The sequence below is a fragment of the Neopelma chrysocephalum genome, unplaced genomic scaffold (assembly GCF_003984885.1).
Source record: "Neopelma chrysocephalum unplaced genomic scaffold, ASM398488v2 Primary Assembly neopelma1_180, whole genome shotgun sequence".
NCBI classification, from domain to species: Eukaryota; Metazoa; Chordata; class Aves; order Passeriformes; family Pipridae; genus Neopelma; species Neopelma chrysocephalum.
This window is the reverse complement of record NW_020897842.1, coordinates 1114390-1134714: the sequence shown is the minus strand read 5'-3', so window position 1 is coordinate 1134714 and position 20325 is coordinate 1114390. Positions and strand designations below refer to the sequence as shown.

General features: G+C 49.6%; 1 protein-coding gene across 2 annotated transcripts; it reads left to right on the top strand.

The window, feature by feature from the left end:
* Positions 1–2663: 2663 nt before the first annotated feature.
* On the top strand, positions 2664–20306 carry PANK4 (pantothenate kinase 4). Of its 2 annotated transcripts, XM_027702148.1 has the most exons (19): positions 2664–2882; positions 5414–5496; positions 5969–6177; positions 7673–7856; positions 8376–8468; positions 9489–9642; positions 10277–10458; positions 11831–11912; positions 13045–13145; positions 13779–13934; positions 14741–14853; positions 15314–15401; positions 15647–15798; positions 16212–16267; positions 16807–16856; positions 18069–18176; positions 18335–18435; positions 18921–18989; positions 19710–20306. In XM_027702148.1, exons 1-19 carry the CDS (start codon positions 2756–2758, stop codon positions 19921–19923), a joined length of 2322 nt encoding a protein of 773 aa, XP_027557949.1. In that variant the 5' UTR covers positions 2664–2755; the 3' UTR covers positions 19924–20306. The 2 variants fall into 2 exon arrangements, with proteins under 2 accessions (XP_027557949.1, XP_027557950.1); XM_027702149.1 differs by lacking the exons at positions 18069–18176; positions 18335–18435; positions 18921–18989; positions 19710–20306 and adding an exon at positions 17612–17704.
* The last annotated feature ends 19 nt before the right edge of the window (positions 20307–20325 follow it).

Sequence of the window (20325 nt, the reverse complement as noted above, 5' to 3'; positions counted from 1 at the left end):
GAAGGGGTTCGGAGGCACCGGCCCGACTCCGAGTTGGAGAAAGGAGCCGTCCCGGGGGTGGCCGTGAGCCCCCCGACCCACGGGCGAGGTGAGTACCCCCGGCACACCCAGCGCCTTTGTGGTCGGGCAACACTCCGGCCGGAGCCTCCCCCGCAACCCTTCCCTTCTGTAGCCCTTCCCTTCTGTAACCCTTCCCTTCGCTAACCCTTCCCTTCTCTAACCCTTCCCTTCTGCCCTTCCAGCACCCGGCACGAGCCCGCGGCGGGATCATCGCACCCGGAGCCCCGGGGCAGCCCCGCGATCCCCGTCTGCCCGTCCCACGAGCACAGAAACAGGGATGGAGCAGAGCTGCCGCCTCCAGAGGTCACGACCAGCACCCGAGGACTCTGGTTCCTCCCCTGCCAAACCCACAGCACCGAATCCCTCCCGCAGCCTCCGGAGGCCTCGGCAGTTCACCATCCCGCTTCCATGATCCCTGGACATTTGCTGGTATTCCAGAGGAGCCCGTGACTTGCTGGACAAGTCCCCCCACTCCTCTCACGAGTAGGGAAGAATGTTTCCCTTTTGCAGAGCGTTGCTCTGCTCGGATGTGTTGCTTCCCTTCTTCCAGAAGGACCGGGATGATCCCACCGCGGGGAGAGCGAGTTGTTCTGAGGGAATGGGAGCTGTATCCTCCTGCTGGGAGGGCTGGGAAGGGTCGTTCGGAGAGGAACGACGGCTGTTCTTGACCTCTGTGAGGTTCTCCGTGTATATCTTCTGGGAAAGCTGAGGTGGGCAGGACAGAATTCCCAAAAGTGTCCGTTCAGGAGGAGCCTTTTCCTCTGAGACTCCCCGGTGTCCCAGGGTATCCACACCTGAGTGTGGCTGGAGATGGGGGGTCTCAGAGCAACTCACTGGACACATTTGGGAATGTGCCCTTCCCACGGTGCCATCAGGGCTTCTATAACATTTATAGTCTGTGCTGGGCGTGCTCTGGAAATGGTTAAACCATAAAACCCAAACGATGTAGAGGAAATTCCTCGGGATGTCTTGCTCACAGACCAGGGCTGTTTGTGAGGTTCAGGATGTGTGTGTGTGTGTGTGCCTTTTGTAAAGGCTAAAGCTCCTTTTTATGTCCTTATAGGAGAGAAAGTTACGGCCGTGCTGCCGAGTTTACAAGGAATATTTATCAAAGTCTTTCATGAAAGGCAGGTGTATAAATTATATTTACTCTTGGGTACCCTTTTACCAGGGGAAAATGGGAATTCCTTACTGTCCTCGGAGGATGCTGTGACGTGTTCTGTGCGAGCTGCACCAATGTATAAATCTGTGTCAGAGTTGTGTTGAACTTCAGAAACTGCAAAAAATTTTAATGCTTAAAAATAAATAAAAACCTGTTAAATAAATTCGAAGTTGTTATTTTTTTGAGTAGTTTTTACAGCTGCTTTCCCCGTGGTCAGTGGACACGAGGCAGATTTCAGTGGAAGCAAAGATATTCAGTATTGCCACTGAACTTTCCCACCAGTTCTGTGTCCATTGGGAACCCCTGCAATGCTGTTTTCCACAGCAGAGGATCCACGGCTCAGGAATATCCAACCCCAGCTCCCTCAATGCCAGACAAAAATAGCAGCACATCCATGCAGCCAATTCCTCGGGAATTCAGAGCCAGGAAAGGTCACTGCAAGGGTGAACTCGGGAAAACTTATGCCTGACTCCCAAAATCATGGAATGGTTTGGGTTGGGAGGGACCTTGTTCTGACCCCTTGTCACAGGCAGGGACACCGAACACAGAGAGGGCTTCTGGTTCAGAGATGGAGTTTTCCAAGGCAGTCCATGGCACATTCCACGTTCCCGGGGACGCACCCAAGTCACAGAACACTCGGAAATGCGGTGGATTAAAATCCCTTAATTAAAATTAGAGGGGTTGGCTGAAGGGGATACGTGTGGAGCTGCTCCATATCTGTGCGTGTCCAGCAGCCTCCTGGCCCTCCCAGCGCCCCCCGGGGGTCTCTGCGCCCATTCCCCACCCTCCCTCACCCCGAGGAGTGTCTCACCACCCCCCTCTCATCCAGATCCTCCCCGGGGGTCTCTCCGTGTCTGTGTATCCCCCCACCCCGGGGGTCTCTCCGTGCCTGTGTGTCCCTCACCCCAGGGGTCTCTCCATGTCTGTGTGTCCCCCCACTTCGGGGTCTCTCCGTGTCTGTGTGTCCCCCCACCCCTGGAGTCTCTCCGTGTCTGTGTGTCCCTCACCCCGGGGGTCTCTCTGTGTCTGTGTGTCCCCATCCCGGGGGTCTCTCCGTGTCCGTGTGACCCCCCAGTCCGGGGGTCTCTCCGTGTCTGTGTGACCCCCCAGTCCGGGGGTCTCTCCGTGTCCGTGTGTCCCCACCCCGGGGGTCTCTCCGTGTCTTTTTTCCCCTACCCCGGGGATCTCTCCCTGTCTGTGTGTCCCCCCCATCCCGGGGGTCTCTCCGTGTCTGTGTGTCCCTCACCCCGGAGTCTCTCCGTGTCTGTGTGTCCCTCACCCCGGGGTCTCTCCGTGTCTGTGTGTCCCCATCCCGGGGTCTCTCCGTGTCCGTGTGTCCCACCCGGGGTCTCTCTGTCTCCCCCAGTCCCCCCCGTGTCCCCCCCGCGCTCTCCCTCTGGCCCCGCCCCCTCGCGGTGGGCGGGGCCCCCGCGAAAGGCGCGCGCCCTGGCCTCGTATTATGCAGATTTATGCGCATACATTTGCATAGCAGATGAGGCCGCGAGGGGAGGGAGGGAGCGGGTCGCGTTCAAAATGGCGGAGCGCGGCGGGCGCGGCAGCGGCGGCGGCGGCCACGGCAGCCTGGACAAGAGCATCACCCTCCCGCCCGACGAGATCTTCCGCAACCTGGAGAACGCCAAGCGCTTCGCCATTGACATCGGTAACCGGACGGCGGCGGGGGAGGGTGGAGGCACAGAGGAGGGGGCGGCGGGGCACGGGCGGCGGCTGCGGCCCCGCCGAGGGGACCCGCCGGGTGGTGTGCGCGGGGCATGCTGGGATTCGTAGTCACTGACGGCGCACGGGTTATGGCGGGGCGCGGGGAGGGCACTACAGCTCCCGGCGGGCCGCGCAGCGGGGGTGGTGGCGCGGAGCGCCACGGGAGTTGTATTCCCGCTGTCCGCCGGCGGCGCGGATCAGTGGGGGGAGCGGAACTACAGCTCCCGGCGGGCCCCGCGCGGGTAACGGGCCTCGGGCAGGGCGGCTCGGCCGGGGCTGCCCTTGGCGGGCAGGGGGGCACCGGGAGAGCCTGGGGGGGCTCGGCCGGACCGGCCGGGGGGCGGCGGGACCGGGGAGAGCTCGGCCGGACCCGCTCGGGACACCGGGACCGATGGGGGGGCTCAGCCGGACTGGGGGGCGGCGGCTGCGCCCCCTCAGAGCGCCCCAGGCCCGAGTGCGGAGCCCCCCGGCCCAACCCCGGCCCAGCGCCTGGAACGGGCCGGGAAGAGACGAAAAGGGCCGTGGAGGGCGGCGGTGACACGGCCCGGGCAGGGCAGGGGGGCAGGGGCTGCCTCAGGCACCCCAAAAGCCCTGTGCGAACCCCGAGCACACAACAGCCCCGATTTCCACATCCCGGCCCGAGGGACGGGGGCACACGGCAGGTGACACACGGCAGGTGACACCTGAGTGCCACAGCGGGGACACCGCTGAGCCCGGGACAGGCTCACCCGGGCAGGGATTAGCGGCCATTCCGTGCACACCCACACGAGTGCCAGGTCACACGTTTTGCTTCTGTTTTGCAGCTGCAAGGTCAGTCGAACTATTTAGGAGAAAGGCCAGGGGGAAAAAATAAAAAAAAACAACCAAAAAAAAGGCAAGACTCCTCAGGTTAACCCTGCTCCGTGTGCTGGAGACTCACTGCGGGGTGGGAAGGAAACCTGCACCACAATAAACAACCTTGTCGTGTCACCTGTCTGCTCTGCTTCGCTCCCTCAGAAACTGCTGTTTTCGTGGCTGTTAAAATAACAGCTGGAACTGGCCCTTTCTGCGGGTCAGCGTGGAATTAGAGTTGTGGGATTAGTTATAAAACCTGGCTTCATGTCTCAGCTGGTGTTCTGCATGGATTTAAGTCTTTAAAAACTGGGAGAGGAAGGGGATAATGTATAAAGCGTGGCTCTGCAGACCATGCATCTGGTGATGAGTGAGCTGGGGGAGCATTTGTGTCGTCGTCAGTGTTGTACAAACGTGGCATTCCAACACAAGCTTCGTGCTCCCTCAGTTCAGAGGGGTGGAGGGAAGCTCAGAGCACCCTCACCAGCAGAACAGACTGTGGATTTTGTTTACCAGAAGCTCTAAAGCATTGGCTGGGACACTGAAATCAGATCCCAGGTCAGGGAAGCTTTACTGGTGTTGCAACTATAAGTGTCTGTCATGGTCGCTCTACGTTGGCCTCACTTCAAGTTGTCAGGAAAAAAACCCCACATGTTGCAAATAATAAAGGCTACATGTTGCAAATATTTTCCTAATAAAAATATTGGAGCACTGAGGAAGAGCTGACAGTGCTGTTATGAAGGCAAAGGCATCAGCACAAGGGATTGTCGTTTGTCTCCTGATTATTATAAGGCACAGAGTGCAGTGCCACCATATTTAGCCATCATTTAGGATCTGACATTGCCAGGTTTTTATTTACTTTCAGGACTTTAACATTAACCCAGTGGTTGGTCACAGTTACCCTCAGGCCTGGAGCACTCAGCAATGTGGTGGAAAACACTGAAATTATTCAGTGTAACTTCAAAAATTCAGTTTTACAGGTCAGATGCAAAGACAGGTCAAGGGGTTGAGTTCTGTTTCTAGGGGAGAGTTGAAAGTTTTATTGCCATGAGCAGACTCGAGGCCTGAAGAGGGTGAGGAGGCTGCTCTGCTCAGACTTGCACTTTTGGGCTTGAGAAACACCATTCTGAGCATTCTTTACCCCAAAGCCAAGAACAACCTTGTGAAATAGTTACTCAGAGTCACCTTCTAACCGGCCACAAACTTGCAGACTTGTCCTGGGTTAAGAGTATTATCAGGAACATTATTTAAGTGGTGCTGCTGAAACACTGATTGTGCACAAGGGTTCATTGCTCAGCTGTGGCAAAACCAGTGAGAAAATCCTCTTACAGGCAGCAGATCTGGGGGGTTCCAGAAAGTTTCCAGACAAGGTTAATAACAGCATTACATGCATCAGCCTGGCTAATTAAGAACTTGCACTGCTCACCTTCAGTCATCCCCCAGCACTGGGCACAAGCTCAGCTGGTGGAGCTTTTCCCTCCATGGGGTTTAACCAGGCCAGGGGTTCCTTGGCTCACTGCATTTCCCTTCATTGTGTCTGGCTTTACCTGAGGAGACCTGGAGAGCCAAGAACTCTGGCATAAGCACGAGTTCTGTGGTTTAAGGTGAGGCATTAATCATAACTTGTCATCTCTTTACGAACAGGTGGCTCATTAACCAAGTTGGCTTATTATTCAACTGTGCAGCACAAAGTGGCACGAGTGAGATCCTTTGATCACTCTGGAAAGGTGAGAATTCCAGCAGGGATCAGCTGCAGGGGGTTGACTCACAAGAGGGAGGTGCTGGACTGGCTTCTCAGGGGGAAAACAGAAATTTTATCCAAAACCCATTTAATGACTTGTTCTATATAAAACTTTTTGGAGGTGTTTGTATTGCCAGGTAGTGTTTGAAATAGTTACTTTCCAGACAGGTAAGAGTGGTGCTTTTGTAAAAAACCCTACTCCTACACAGACATAACTTTTGTCATCCAGAGAGGTTTCATGGGTGTCTGGTGCATGGGAGAATTGATTATCTCAGCTTAAGGAGAATTAAGACTTGTGAAACTCTGACCTTCTTTGACAGAGCTTCAGGTGTTATATTTAATGGCATTAACACAGTTTCAAGGGAAAAAAAAAGCACAAGTATTGATGTTCAGTAGTTTAGCATTTAACCTTGTTTCTCAAAGAGAGATCTCTTAAGAAATTCTTTTCTCTTTTAAAGGACATAGAAAATGAACCCTTGTATGAAATATCTGTTCAGGAAGAGATCACAGCTCGACTTCACTTCATTAAATTTGAGAACACTTACATTGAAACCTGCCTAGATTTCATCAAAGACCATCTTGTCAATACAGAGACAAAAGTCATCAAAGCTACAGGTGGTGGTGCCTATAAATTCAAAGATCTTATTGAGAAGAAGCTGGGGTTGAAGTAAGTGGAACCGTTTAAACTCAGTTATGGGACTGTGCTTCTCCTTTGATGAGGTTTTGGAGGCCACCCTTCCCTTTGCCACCCACACCCAGCAGGGCTGTGCTTGTCCCAGAGATAACAATATCAGGGGCTGACAGAGGGAGCTGAGCCAGCACAGGGGGGCAGGGAAGAGAGGAAAGCAGGGCATTATCACAGCCCTTTCCTGGGAAGGATTTAACTTACTCCCACTCCAAAAGCTTCTAACATATTCCTGGGCATGCTCAGAATTAACTGATGTAATACAGTCACTATAAACCTCCTACCTAAACTCCATGCACGGGCTTGCAGGAGACTAAAGGGCAGCCCCATGAATTCACAGATCAGAAATTTACTGTTCAAACTTCATTAGCAAACACCATATGCTAAAAATCTACTGCAATTATAGCAAAAATGTCATTAATTTACCCCTAATATTAAACATTACCTGGTGTTGCTGTGGAGAACTTCAAGGCTGTGCAGTACATCCCTCAGCCTCCCTGCTCAGCTGCTTCCTCACTGCCTTTGCAAACTGCTTTCTTCTCCTGATAGGTGAGGTTTTGGTAAGTTTTGTTTCACACCAGCTCACATCAGTACCTTACTGGCTGTTACTAACTAGCAGTTATTCAAGACAAGGATCAATTAATCAAGACACGGAGCAATTTCCCCTCTTTTCTTGTGTGGTGCAGCCGCTTTTGGTTTTCATTTGGTCATGACATTCTCAGTTGGTCCCCAGGCAGCAGCACCTTCTCCACCCTGGCACACATGAAGCATTCTGTAGTCACTGAGGTGTGTTTGTGTGTTTTCAACAAGGTTTGTGGTATTTCATGTAAGAATTTCCCATGAGTCAGTGACAGTACGTAGACACAGAAGTTGACAGAAGTCAGTAAGTGGAAGCTGACTTATCATTCATCTTGTCTAGACCACATATCATGTTCCCAGACTCCTGGCTCAGGATATGTCCTGTTGTGAATGCTGCTACTCTTGTGAGAAGTCTCTTTTCCTGTTGTTAATCCCAGCTGTAGGCTCCTCACAGTCCCTTGGATCTGTCATAAGCAGGTGCTGAAATGCTGAGGAGGCCTTTTGCCCTTTATCAGAAGGCAGGGGAAGAGCAACAGACAATTATTCCATGATGGGGAATTGTTTCCTTAGGTTAATGTCCAGCTCAGCTTCCTGACCTACTTTGTGGCAGCAGTGCAGGGACAGGGCAGGAGGGAGGACAGGAGCCAGAGAGGGGGGCAGGACTGTTTGTAGTGACAGCAGGAGTGACATTCCTGTGTCACACAGCTCCAGCCTGGCACGGGAGGGAGCCAGGGACATGTGCACGGGGAGGGTTCCTGTTCCAGGGATTTGGACCTTTGCCACGTGGTGTGAAAGCCTCTGTTTGTTTGTGAGCTCTGTGTAAACTGCTGCTGGAAAAGCAAACTGGGTTATCAGCAGGGCTCTGGGACACTGATGCCGGGCTCTTCCTCCCCCTCAGGGTTGATAAGGAAGATGTAATGACCTGCCTAATTAAGGGGTGCAACTTTGTGCTGAGGAACATCCCCCACGAGGTGTTTGCCTACCAGAAGGACTCGGACACGGAATTCCGGTTCCAGACAAACCACCCCAACATTTTCCCTTATTTGCTGGTGAATATTGGCTCGGGGGTTTCCATAGTGAAGGTGAGTGGTTGCTGAAGGGATTTATTGGGGAATTTGACAAAGGTGATCTCATACATCTCACTGTTTCTTCTTGGGTAATGCAAGGTTTGGAAAGAAAATAATGCTTTAAAAAAAATTTATTTATTTCTATTACAGCGTTACGAATGGTTTTCCATGTCACTACCATAATTTCTTTTTAATCACATTTAATTTGGTGTTTAGAGAAGTTCTTAAATTACCTGATGAGGACAAAGGCTGTCAGATCAAAGTGATTTTTTTTTTTTAATGTTTGTTTTGGCACACTGTTGATGGGACCCAATTTAATATCTATATTTTGGATTAGTGGCCAAGAATTAAATACAAAGATTTCAAAAACTGCTTGTGGTGTAAGTATGTGGAACATGCACTTGTCACCTGCTGCTGACACAGTTAAATAGTTACACTAATTCCACTGTTCCAAACCCTGCACTCTCATGTCAGTCTGTGTGTTCAGAGTTATCCCAGGGCTTTCCAGACAAATCTGCCTTGTTTGATTGACAGGTAGAAACAGAAGACAAATTCGAATGGATTGGAGGGAGCTCAATTGGAGGTGGAACCTTCTGGGGTCTTGGAGCACTGCTCACCAAAACAAAGGTATCCAAGTGTCTGTTTTAAATGGGATTAAATGAGTGCTCAGAGGAAGCTTGGAATGTTGGAATGCCAAACTCTGAATAGGGAGAAATAGCTATTTTGAATAGTTTGTGTAGGAAAGCAGTTCCTGCAGCAGTGTCTGCAGAAACAAAGCAGAGAACACCCAATTACTGCCCCATGTCTGGGAGCAGAGAGCAGGAATTCTGCCTCTGGGTCACAATGTACAGTTTCAGGGGTTCCTCACTTAAATCCCAGGCTGGTGATCTGCCAGGACAGGGGCTGAATTGGTGCTGCCCTCCTCAGCTCTTACATCATGCTGGTCTTTCCTGTGCCAAAGAGCCACGTGCCTCACATGAGTGTGCTGAATGGCAGCAGTGTAGGGAAAGCTGCAGTTCCATGTGCACCAGATAAGAAAATGTCAAAGGGAGGACACAGCTTGCTCTGTGCTTTTTGTTTGATGCTCTTAAAGAGGGAATCTCACAACATGACAGTGCCTGCTCTTAGTTCTGTCTTGATTTTGTAGAAGAAATTCGAGGTAGCAGAGTTATAAATTAAGTATTGGGATAATGCAGCTTGCCTGCAAGTTTAATTTCAGGGACATTAATTCTGCAACAGTAAAAGCACACTGAGGCTCTTCTTCTGAAACTTTTTGTTTTTCTCTCATGCTTCAAGGAAACATAATTCTGTTTCCTCTTAGTTACTGTGTTTCTGACTTCATTCCAAGATATGAGATGCACAAGACTGTTTTATATGTGCAGATCCATCCTTAGTTTTCAGGGAAATTCAACAAAAGATTTGCAGATAAGAAGGGAGATTAAAGGAGCTCTGCTCAAGATCAGTCTGTCTGATCAGACATAGACTCTAGATAATCTTTTAATTAGAAATAATCTATCTTTTACCAGGAGGGTTAATTATAAGGCAAGCCAAACCCCCTGGTTTTGGTCAATAAAAATACCCTGGGTTTATGAGCAAGGTTCTCTGGCTGTCCAGGAAAGCTGTGCTAACTCTGCTTCTCCTCCTCAGAAGTTTGATGAGCTGCTGCAACTGGCCTCCAAGGGCCAGCACACCAACGTGGACATGCTGGTGAAGGACGTGTATGGAGGTGCCTACCAGACCCTGGGGCTCAGTGGGAATCTCATTGCCAGCAGCTTTGGGAAGTCCACGACAGCAGACAAAGGTACTGGGGCACAACAACTGCCCAGCCATCCCCCCTGGCCCCTGGAATCATCTTTGTAGAGATCAAACAAGCAGAGCTGAGAACAATCACACTCCTTCTCATGACCTTGTGTTTTGTCTGCATAATGTTTCATTGATTAAAAATATTATCTGGTGCTGCTTTGCAAGCAGACACTTGGATTTTCAGTTTGGGACTGCCTGTCTAGGGAAAAGGAAAAAAAGGAGTCTAGTTAGTCCAGGGTTGATTAATTCCTATGGGACATAGATATGGCTTTCTGGGCTCCAAAAAGGCCCTGTGGCAGGGGTTTGCTGTAATTTGCAGTTTCTTTTCAGTGTTACAGTGAAATGCCTGCAGTCTGTCTCAGGTCCAGGCTGATGGTCCGTGGTTCCTAGAGAGAAGAAACTTGGGATTTCTTGCCATTTCCTGTTGGCCTTTCCAACAGGTTTTTTTCCCAGAAATATTTCCCAGAGACCGAGTTTGTTTTTCACGATGCCTTCAGCCAAATGCACCCTCCTCCTTGTTTGAAGTACCTGTGTTTTTCTTTCCCCAACTGTAGGCTCTTGGTTAGGAAAGCACGGTCCTTGTGAGCTTCCTCAGCCGCCTTTCATTTGATTTACTGTTCCTTCCCTTTAAGAGTTTTCCAAAGAAGATATGGCAAAAAGTTTACTGCACATGATCAGCAATGACATTGGCCAGCTGGCCTGCCTCTATGCCAAACTGCACAACCTGGATAAGATCTACTTTGGAGGGTTCTTCATCCGGGGCCACCCCGTCACCATGCGCACAATAACCTACAGCATCAACTTCTTCTCCAAGGTAAGGGCAACAGAGACTCTCCTGTAGCAAAGGCACGTGTTTAGTCGTTTCTCTAGGATGTTTAGGTACTTTAATAAGTGGATTTGCACATGAAGTAAAGCTCAGAGGGCTGCTCTTTAGGTAGGTGAGGCAGGGCTGTGTTGTGGGAGGGGTAAAATCACTGTGAAGTGCCTGGGAGTTGTGTCCAGCCCTTTTTCTCCCTCCCTCTGTTATTATTTTTGATTGACAGTGTCTCGTAGCTGCCCAGTGATGAGTTTTCACTGTGTTCTTAGATAGCCACCATCATTATTCAATTCCTCTTGCTGACTTGCACCTTCCCACCCTCAGGCCCTGCAGCGTGGGGTCCTTCTGCCCAAACAGCAGTTGGCATCAGTGGGGTTTTGTTGTTTGTTGTTAAAAATAATCAAACCCCAAATCAACCAAGCTGAAGTTCTTTGCAGGTTTTGGAGCTCTGGAAAATACTGACGATTTTTCACTAGGAAAAAGGTCAAGTCCAAAAGCTCATTAATGACTACTACAGGTAGATTAGCTCCTGCACTTTTGGAATTTTATAGATGACACCATTTTTCCCATCTCAGTGCTTCAGGCAAGAGACTCCTGTATGCTGCTTTTTTCCCTTTTGTTTCACCATTGTGGCCCCTTTCTGCCAAACTTTGGGTTCCAAGAAAACTATTGCAAAACTGCAGCTTTGGGTTCTTGAAAGAGTCACTTCATCAGCAGTTCTGTGTCCAGTCCAAATCCCCCTGTGAGCTGCTGTTCTCCTGCAGCTCCCCTCAGGTTCCCACAGTCCCTACTGATTTCCTTGGAGAAGGAAGTGTCTCACTCAGCCTGGGAGAGCTGAGGGGCCCCGCTGCAGGATGTGTTCTTCCCCCCAGCATTCCTGGATTTTATATTAACAATTAAACTGTTTGGATGGGGGATCTCTTGGCTAGGGACAACCCACTGTGTCTGCACGTGGTTGAACAATGAAATAAGGGCAGTGAGCAGGGTCTCAAACATGTTGGATGCACACACTGAGCCTGGGAATCACAGGCCCTTGGATTTCCAGCCTGTCCAAGCAAGAGGAGTTGAATATTCATGGCTGGTGCAGTGCAGGCACTGGCTCCCCGTGCTCTGGTGGGCAGCCCTGGCACACCCCACCCCTGCCTGTGTTTGCAGCTGTGCAGGAGCTGTGCAGTGATGTGTGAGAGCAGCTCCTCCTCCAGCTCAGTCAGCAGCACCACTTAACGTTACTGAATGTGTGAGAATGTAGCACAAATGAATATTGCCATCTTCTAGTTGTTTCTATTAAATTTAAGTGTAAAACTAGTGACAAAGAAGTGCCTGTTAGCCCTCAGGGACCATCCAATTGCAATGTTTCATATTGTGGCAGGGAGAGGTTCAGGCATTGTTCCTGAGACATGAAGGCTACCTGGGAGCCATTGGGGCATTTTTAAAAGGAGCTGAACAAGACAGTAAGTACAGCACTGCTCTGTTCTGTATATGCTGTGTTCTGAAATGTCAGTGTACTGTCCAAGTTTCTCTTGAGAGGCTGCATGTAAGCTGTTGCCTAAATAAATACATTTGGCACTACTAAACACAGATGCTGGGCTTTGGGTTTATACATTCTGGCAGGGACATCCTAATTTCTCACTGGATTTCCTGCTCACCTTTGAGAAGGCAGCAGGACTGGGCTCTTCTCTTCTCTGCATTTCTGCCAAGAGCAGTCAGAACTCTAAATCCACTGGGGAAATGTGGTTTTGGAGAACTTTCCCCCTCTTTAAGAAGCCACTTCTGAATTCAGTTAATGTACTGAGGAAGACCAGCATCTCCAAACTGTGTTCGTTTGAGAGTGAGAAGCCTCACAGATGAGACCCTCCTGTCCAGCACTCCCTGGATACAGGGGGCTCAGAACTCCTTGGATACAGGGGGCTTTGCTGGAATTCTGCCCTTTGAGTTTCCTTTTTCCCTTGTCAAGGCACTGGCAAGCCAGGCAGTGCCTTAGTTATAGTGGGACAGAGAGTGAGGCTGTTCATGGTACTCAGTTGTAGTAAGTATCAGATACACCTCAGAGTAATGGATGTGGAGTTCTGTTCATCCCCATTTCCTAGGGATGGGCAAGGAATTCAAGACATTGCTTCTGCAGCATGTACTGTACACCTGAGCTCATTAAACAAATCTTCTTAAACAAATCTAGAAGTAACTTCAGTGTTTTTATGAAACTTATATTGTGCTTTGAGAGTTCTGTAATTCTGTTTTGTCCATAATGGATCTAGATTTAGAAGTAAGAAATTGTGCTCAGTGATAGTGCTTTGAAGGCATGCTGGTTGATGACAAGGAAAGGGGGTTAAAAATAATGATTGTAGAACTTAAATTGTCTCCTGTCTCATTCAGGTTGAAGCTCTCTGGAGCAGGTAATTCACTGAGTGGTTGAAACGTTTCTTTTGGGGGTTAGAGGGAAAAATGCTGTTTGCTGTTAAAGACAAGGGGAGCTGGCTTGTGTAGTGAGGCAGCTGCTCAGGAGGGGTGCTGGCTCTAGACTCACTCACAGGAGTATTTCCAGTTTTATTTTCAGATTATGTGTGTCTCTGTCTTTCTCTTTTCTAGATCCAAACCAGTACAGCTGGGGAGAGAATTATGCTGGGAGTTCTGGTCTTATGAGCACATCCCCTGATGTTTACCCCATGCAGAGAACACGGAGTGGTACAGTATGTGGGGTCCTTCCTAGAGCTGTGTGTGTTCTCTTAGCAGTGGTGGTGTGGGAATAGGTCATTCTTCTCCAGCCCTGGGACTCCTGCTTGCCCAGAGAAGTGACTGACCTGGTGTCTTGAGTCCTGTGATGTTGTCTTGTGTCTTGTGTGGTGTTTGATGTCCTCTCATAGAACAGACTGTGGCTGCTACTTTGTCTCACTCTCCTTCACCAACTTGGTCTTATTCTCCTTCACCAAACCAGGGGGGAACGTTTGTCTCCTGCCCTTTCTCTGAAGCAGCTGGATTTTGCTACAGCTGAAACACTTCAGAATTTGGAATCTGATGTTCCACTGTCTTTAGGCAGCGTTGATTCACTTCCTGTGAGAAGACAAATATATGATGGGACAGAAGAGCACAAGCCCAGTCATCTCTCAAACACTGACAGTACAGTAATTCTGATTTCACAGGAAAACTGGCATTAAACTTGATAATTCCTGCCTATAGGGTGGGCATGGATGAATAATATAAATTGTCTGCAACTCTGTCAGTCTTAACTGTGGGTGGATTTTTGCAGCCCTTGTACTTGTTTAACTTGCTCTGAATCCACTTCTGAATGAGTTGTAATCCATCCCTTTCCCTTTGTCACCTAGTTTGACATGCTGGAAATGGACAGGTTGGAGAGACCACTTGTGAACCTGCCACTGCTGAAAGACCCTTCCACCTACATCCCAGACACCGTGGACCTCACAGATGATGCCATGGCCAGAAAATACTGGCTCACCTGCTTCGAGGAGGCCCTGGATGGGGTGAGTGTCACACAACAGTCCTGTGGCTGACACAGGTATTTGGCAAATAAATCTGTGAGCCAACATGTTTATCCTGCAAAATACTGCTGCTGTGTCACCCCTCTGTGTGTAAGTGCAGCCCCTCTTCCTGCACCAGAGGCACCTGACTTTGTCCCAGGCTCCTAAGGAAGTGCTTGGCACCTTCAAAGGCACAAGTGTTCCTCTCCTGTGGTGCTTTTCTTCAGGTGTTTTCAAAGCATTTTCTCTCTTTGATAGCACCAGCACCTCTCTGTACAGAGCTGCAAGCAGGACAGTTATACAACCAAAGGGCAGAGATCCCTGGGTTGTTCCTGCTCTGGGGACAGTCCTGCTGCCTCACAGCCACTCTTCCATGGGGAGAGCACGACTGACTCAGACACCAGTTCTTTTTCCTGCTCTCAGGCTGGTTCAGTCAGTCCCTGCAGTAAACAAGGAGAGAACACAAGGGGTCGATGTGGACCAACAGCTCTGCCTGTTTCTCCTTCTGTGTGTGTGTGTGTGCATTCGTTGTTTTCCCCTCCTATGAGCAGTTAGAACTCGTGTTTAATTTCTGAAAGTGCAGTCTGGAAAATAAACTTGAAATCTTTGGGGAAAAGAGGCATTGAAATTGCCCTTTGGTGGCTGCAGGGAAGGGAAGCTGGGAGGTGCTGAGTGGGAGGGAGCAGACGGGCCCCAGGCACTGAACAGGGTGGCAGATGGAGGGGATATTTCTCAGGCTGAACTTCAGAGCAGTCACACGGAGGAAGAATTAATTTGGTAACTCCAGTGCTGCCCCATTTGTGTCCCAGGTGGCAAAGAGAGCTGCAGCCAGTCAGCCAGACTCCGTGGATGCTCAGGAGAGAGCGGAGAAGTTCCGACAGAAATACTGGAACAAGCTCCAGACACTCAGGCAGCAGCCCTTGTAAGTGCCTTTACCTTCCCTTTGGCATCACTTGCTGCTTCCTCTGAGGCAGCACATCCAAAGCCAAGCAGGCTGTGGAGCTGAGAGGACTGAAAGCCAAGCAGGCTGAAGGCTGCAGCAAGTTGCTGTGTCAAACATCAGGTTCTCTGCACAGAGCTTTTGGATTTCATGTGTGGGAATTGAACAGAAAAATTGTACCTTGGCAGAAAACTCGTTATTAAAAATTTGTGCATGGTTATTAAAAATGGCAGCAGGTTAATTCAAGTATCTGGCCTTGCTCTGAACATTTTCCCTCCCTGTACTTAAATAATCTGTATCATAGATTTACCCCTTAGGACAAGGGTTTAGCACATAAGACATTTAGGTTTAGTGCTTGTGTGAGGTGCTGTGACTTAGGGAGGAAACAGAGAAGAACTTTTTTTATTTGAAGTGGTTGATCTGTTTTTCTTCCTTATTCCAGTGCATATGGTACCTTAACAGTGAGGAGTCTCTTGGATACAAGGGAACACTGTTTAAACGAGTTCAATTTTCCAGATCCCTATTCCAAGGTGAGTTCTTGCCTCACAGGGTGGACAACACATATCCTGGATCATATCCTGGCTCTAATGAAGATTTTTATTAGAATTCCAGGCAAGGTTTTCCCTGATCCTAAGCACACTGATAACAGTAACTTTTCGGTCCATGAGAGACCACAAGTGTAGAGGAGATGCTTGAGCATGTTCTTGGGACTGAGACAGCCAGGGATGGGTAAGAAACTTTTGATATAAACCAGCATTTTGTGTCTGTCTTACAGGTAAAGCAGAAAGAAAATGGAATAGCCTTAAAGTGTTTCCAGAGTGTCATAGAGTCCCTGGATTCCCTGGGCTGGGAGGAGAGGCAGTTTGCTCTGGTGAAAGGACTCCTGGCAGGGAATGTCTTCGACTGGGGAGCAAAGGCAGTCTCAGAGTAGGTGTTGCATCCTTTAACAGCACCTTTTAAGCTACAGAATGTCCAGTTGTGGGTTTGTTTGGGTTTTTTTGAAGTGCACCAATCCAGCTGTAACTGCAGTTTGTGTTTCACCTTAGTCAAGTGTTGGATGTTTGCTCTCAAGTGTTGTGTGAGGGGAAGTTTCCATTTCCACCCTGTGCCTCTGGCAGACAGCTGAACATTTTTCTTTTAGCATCAGAACTCAAATTTAACGTCCAGCTGAGCCTTTTGTCTTTAACATGAGCACAAAGGGGCTGTTTCCCAGTCCTGGGACCCCCCCAGAATAACCAGTGCAGTAAAATTGCTGAGCACCTGCTGTAGAAATGTTTGAATTACAAGTATGTGAGGTGAAGGTGTGTAACTGTGGCCCCTTTGTTTCTCTCCTGGTGCAGTGTCCTGGAGTCTGAGCCACAGTTTGGATTTGAAGAAGCCAAGTCAAAGCTACAAGGTACAGGGGGATCCAGGTGGTGGTTGGAGCTGGATGTTGTGTAAATGAGGGAGCAGAAGAGAGTGGGAATGTTTGTTCTGGCAGTTCTGCTGCCCACACGACAAGGAGCCATTAGTACTTGTTAGGGTTATCTAAATACAGATCCAGAGTTTGGGTGGAATGTTCCTGTTTGTGTTCCAAAGGAATTAAATCCTGCAAACCTCCCTCCCTGAGCAGGAGCCTCAGCACAGAGAGCTCTGTCCCTGTCAGGGGACAGTGCCCTGGGAGGTCCAACACCCCCAGCCCAGGATGAGCCATTTCAGTGGCTCCAGTGCTTTAGGATGAAAATTCCATTCCAGGACTGCTCTCATTGAGCCATTCCCATAACAGAGCCCGGGAACTCTTTGGATCTAAACATTTAACATTCAAAACCTGAGCTCAAATGATTTAAAGCTTCAGTACGTGTAGAGTGAACCTCCTGCTTTGACAATGTGCAGAATTGCTGTTTGTAAGGATCAGTGCCTGTAAGAAATGCTGACCCAACTCTGTCTGTGCCACAGAACGTCCCTGGTTGGAAGATTCCTACAGCCAGTGGCTGCAGAGACTGAAGGTACGACACCACACTTAATCCACACATTAAATACTTCATCACCAAACCACCTGATTGACCCTGGGGGTTTAACACAGCTAACAAACTGTTCAGACAATGCAAAACAAACCCTGGTAACACAGTCCCAGTAATTCCCCATAAGGAAAGGAATAAAGGGATTAGTCTGACACTTGGTTACTTAGTGAGGTGCTTCTCTGAACTCCCACAGGAACTGCAGCACTGGAGCCCAGCTGCCCTTGGAGCTGCTCCAGAGACACCACAGTGTGTCCCCTCCCTACAAGGGACTTATTTCTGTACAACCAGACCCCTGAGTTTGAAAACTTGGGGCCAAATGTAGCATTTGGGTTGTTCCTGCCTCTGAGTAGGCAATTTAAACTGTCATTAATGCAGGAGCTTGTTGGAAGTAATTATCAATTAGCAAAGCGTTTTTCCCCATGTGATCTCTATTACTGTTTAATTAAGGTTAACTGAAACACTCTTGTGTCTCTGTGTAAATCTCTCAGTTGGAAATGGCAGCCCAAAGGTTTGGGTTGAGCAGACTGTGGCAACTCATTCTGTGTTACATCCTAAAGCAAAGCATCAGCTAATCTGGTGGCACGGGGGTAATTGAGGAACCTCGAGCACTGTCCTGTCAGTTCTTTATTAGGAATTAAGTGTTTTTCACTTATGCTGCTGCTGTGAACTAAGTTTCATAGCATCAGATTGGGAATAAATTAAGAGGTTAATGGAGAGTAGGCAATATCTTTTCATTTTAGGATGTCACTGCCCCCAGCAGTCCATCCTGCCCTTTCCTGGCAGAAGGGAATCCTGTTCAGCCAGCACCAGGCTGGCTTTGAGCACCCACCAAGGTAGGTCCTGACCCCCAGCGCGCTCTGGGCAGCTCTGCCCACCAGAGTGGGCCCTGCAGGGACAGCAGAGCCAGGCTGGACCCCGGGGCTGGGCCTGGCCCAACTGGCAGGTGGAGGTTTGACTGCTGCAGTTTGAGAGCCCTGTCCCAGGCACAGCAGAGGAACTCGAGGTGTTTGAGACACCAGCAGGGACCCCAGTTCCTCCCATTTGTCACAGGCTGTGCTGGGACTTTGCTGCTACAGAGACCCAAAGGCTCCAGTGTTTGAGGGTACAAATGTGGGCTCTTGGAGTGAGTAGTTGTACATAAACTGTTCCCTGCAGTGACTTGTGCTCCGTCCTGAATGCATTGGTTTTCTCTTGCAGGAGGGTCCTCCTCATAAATGTGCCTTAATTTTCGCAGATAACAGTGGAATAGACATAATTTTAGGAGTCTTTCCTTTTGTCCGAGAGCTCCTTTCTAGAGGGACAGAGGTGAGTGGTTTTCCTCGGGAATTCCTGTGCAGTGGAGCTCTGGGAACTGCTGGAAGGTGGAGCTCCCTTTCCAGCAGGACACTTCAGATTGGCTCTTCTGTGCCAAATATCTGGCACTGCAGGGGCTCACTGTGAACTCTCCTGCCACCTTCCCTCAGGTTATTTTGGCCTGTAACTCTGGCCCTGCCCTCAACGACGTCACCTACAGCGAGTCCCTGATCGTGACCGAGCGCATCGCGGCCATGGACCCCGTCATCCAGTAAGCAGGGAATGGGATCATCCAATGGGGGGGGAAAACAGAGCCCCTGGCACTCACTGAGCCCACAGTGAACTGGGTTTTGTAGTGCCTGAAATCTGCAGCCTGGACAAAAGCCAAGGCACAGGGTTTGCTTTTGTTGAGGTGAAAAATTTAGAAATTGGATCTTTCCTGACCGCCCATAAATTGTATTTCTTGTCCGTGTCTTCCCTGAGAAGTGCTCAAGCTGCTGAACCAGGAATTGTCTGTCTTAATAGAGGCAAACCCATCCATGTCACACACACACAGTGTCCCTGGGAGAGGACACAGGGCTCACTGAATAATCCTTGTGCTCAAGGAAACATGGTGTTTCCCGGTGAAGTCCCAGCAGGAAAGGAAGCCTTGGCAAAGGAGGCTTTGATATTCCTGGTTCTCTGGCTCATTCCCAGATGTGCACGACCCTGCTGAAGCAGCTGTTGAAAGGTTTTGTCTGTTTTTTTAACAAACAGCTCTGCCCTGAGGGACGAGAAGCTGCTCTTGGTTCAGACGGGCTCCAGCTCTCCGTGCCTGGATCTGAGGTAGGTGGGCAAAGTGCAGGGTTCTTGTTTGTCTCCCTCAGCTGCAGGAGGGTCAGGGATTGGCTCTGGAGCATCCCAGCCCCCTTTCCTGATGGGAGTCACTCACACACCCATGAGGAGTTGCTTAGTGTGGATTTACAGAGCTGTAACACTGCTCAGGCCCTATGGAGGTGTCTGTGTTCACGTGTTGGGTCCCTCAGCAGCTGGTCAGGTTATGGCTGATGACAGGTCCTGCAGTGACCAAAACTCCCCTGGCACTGAGCAGCATTTCACGTTAACCTATTTACTTCTGGTTAGTTTTTCTATTGAAGACAGAACTTACCTGTGTGCTCTGGAAAATCCCAACTCTGATGCATTTAATGAAGCTTTAAAATGAGGGGAGCAGGCTGCCCCGGGCGGTGGTCAGAGCACCAAGCCTGACAGAGCTCAGGAAGTGTTTGGACAGTGCTCTCAGGCACAGGGTGGGGCTCTGGGGGCTGGTCCTGTGCAGGGCCAGCAGTGGGACTGGATGATCCTTGTGGGTCCCTTCCAGCTCAGGATACTCAGTGATCCTGTGACACCTCAGTCACCTCCCTTCGATTTAAAGCGACCCCGTTCAAGGGCATCAGTAATTCCAGCCACGCTCTGGGCGTGGAGCAGCCCCTGGAGCAGCCCTGGAGTGCAGGAGGAGGGGCAGGGGGGGTTTGGGGGGTGCACAGCCCTGACCCCCCCTCGTTGCAGCCGCCTGGACGCGGGGCTGGCGGGGCTGGTGCGGGAGCGGCAGACGGACCTGGTGGTGATCGAGGGCATGGGCAGGGCCATCCACACCAACTACTACGCGGCCCTGAGGTGCGAGAGCCTCAAACTCGCCGTCATCAAGAACTCGTGGCTCGCAGACCGCCTCGGGGGCAAGATCTTCAGTGTCATCTTCAAGTACGAAGTGCCATGTAAATGATGGGCTGGGAGGAGCAGAGGATGGACTTGCACTAGTTTTACTTTAACTGTAAAGAATGTATTTTTATTACAACAGGGAAAAAAAAGAGTTCACAGGAAATTCCGTATTTATATTGTGCTTTTGTGACTTAAAAAGCAACAATATGATTCACTCTATAGTCTACACACTCAAATACATATATATGTATATCACTCATTGTTTATTTTGGTAAGTGTTTATTTTAATGCTGCAGTATTTGTGATGAAAAGACTTTATTTTTTTGTTCTGTGAGACATTCATATAGAAATATATTTAAATGTCAATGAAACCTTTTTTATACATCTCTGCCTACTCTGCCAGCAGTGACATGGCACGCACCAAATAGATTTTAAGTGCTAAGTGAACCTGACATTGCATTTTCAG

Excerpts from the sequence above, each read along its gene's own strand:
- PANK4 (XM_027702148.1), top strand. The coding sequence starts at position 2,756 with ATGGCGGAGCGCGGCGGGCGCGGCAGCGGCGGCGGCGGCCACGGCAGC. Across the intron at positions 8,469-9,488 it reads CACTGCTCACCAAAACAAAG|AAGTTTGATGAGCTGCTGCA; the intron begins GTATCCAAGTGT and ends TCTCCTCCTCAG. Across the intron at positions 15,799-16,211 it reads GGAGCAAAGGCAGTCTCAGA|TGTCCTGGAGTCTGAGCCAC; the intron begins GTAGGTGTTGCA and ends CTCCTGGTGCAG.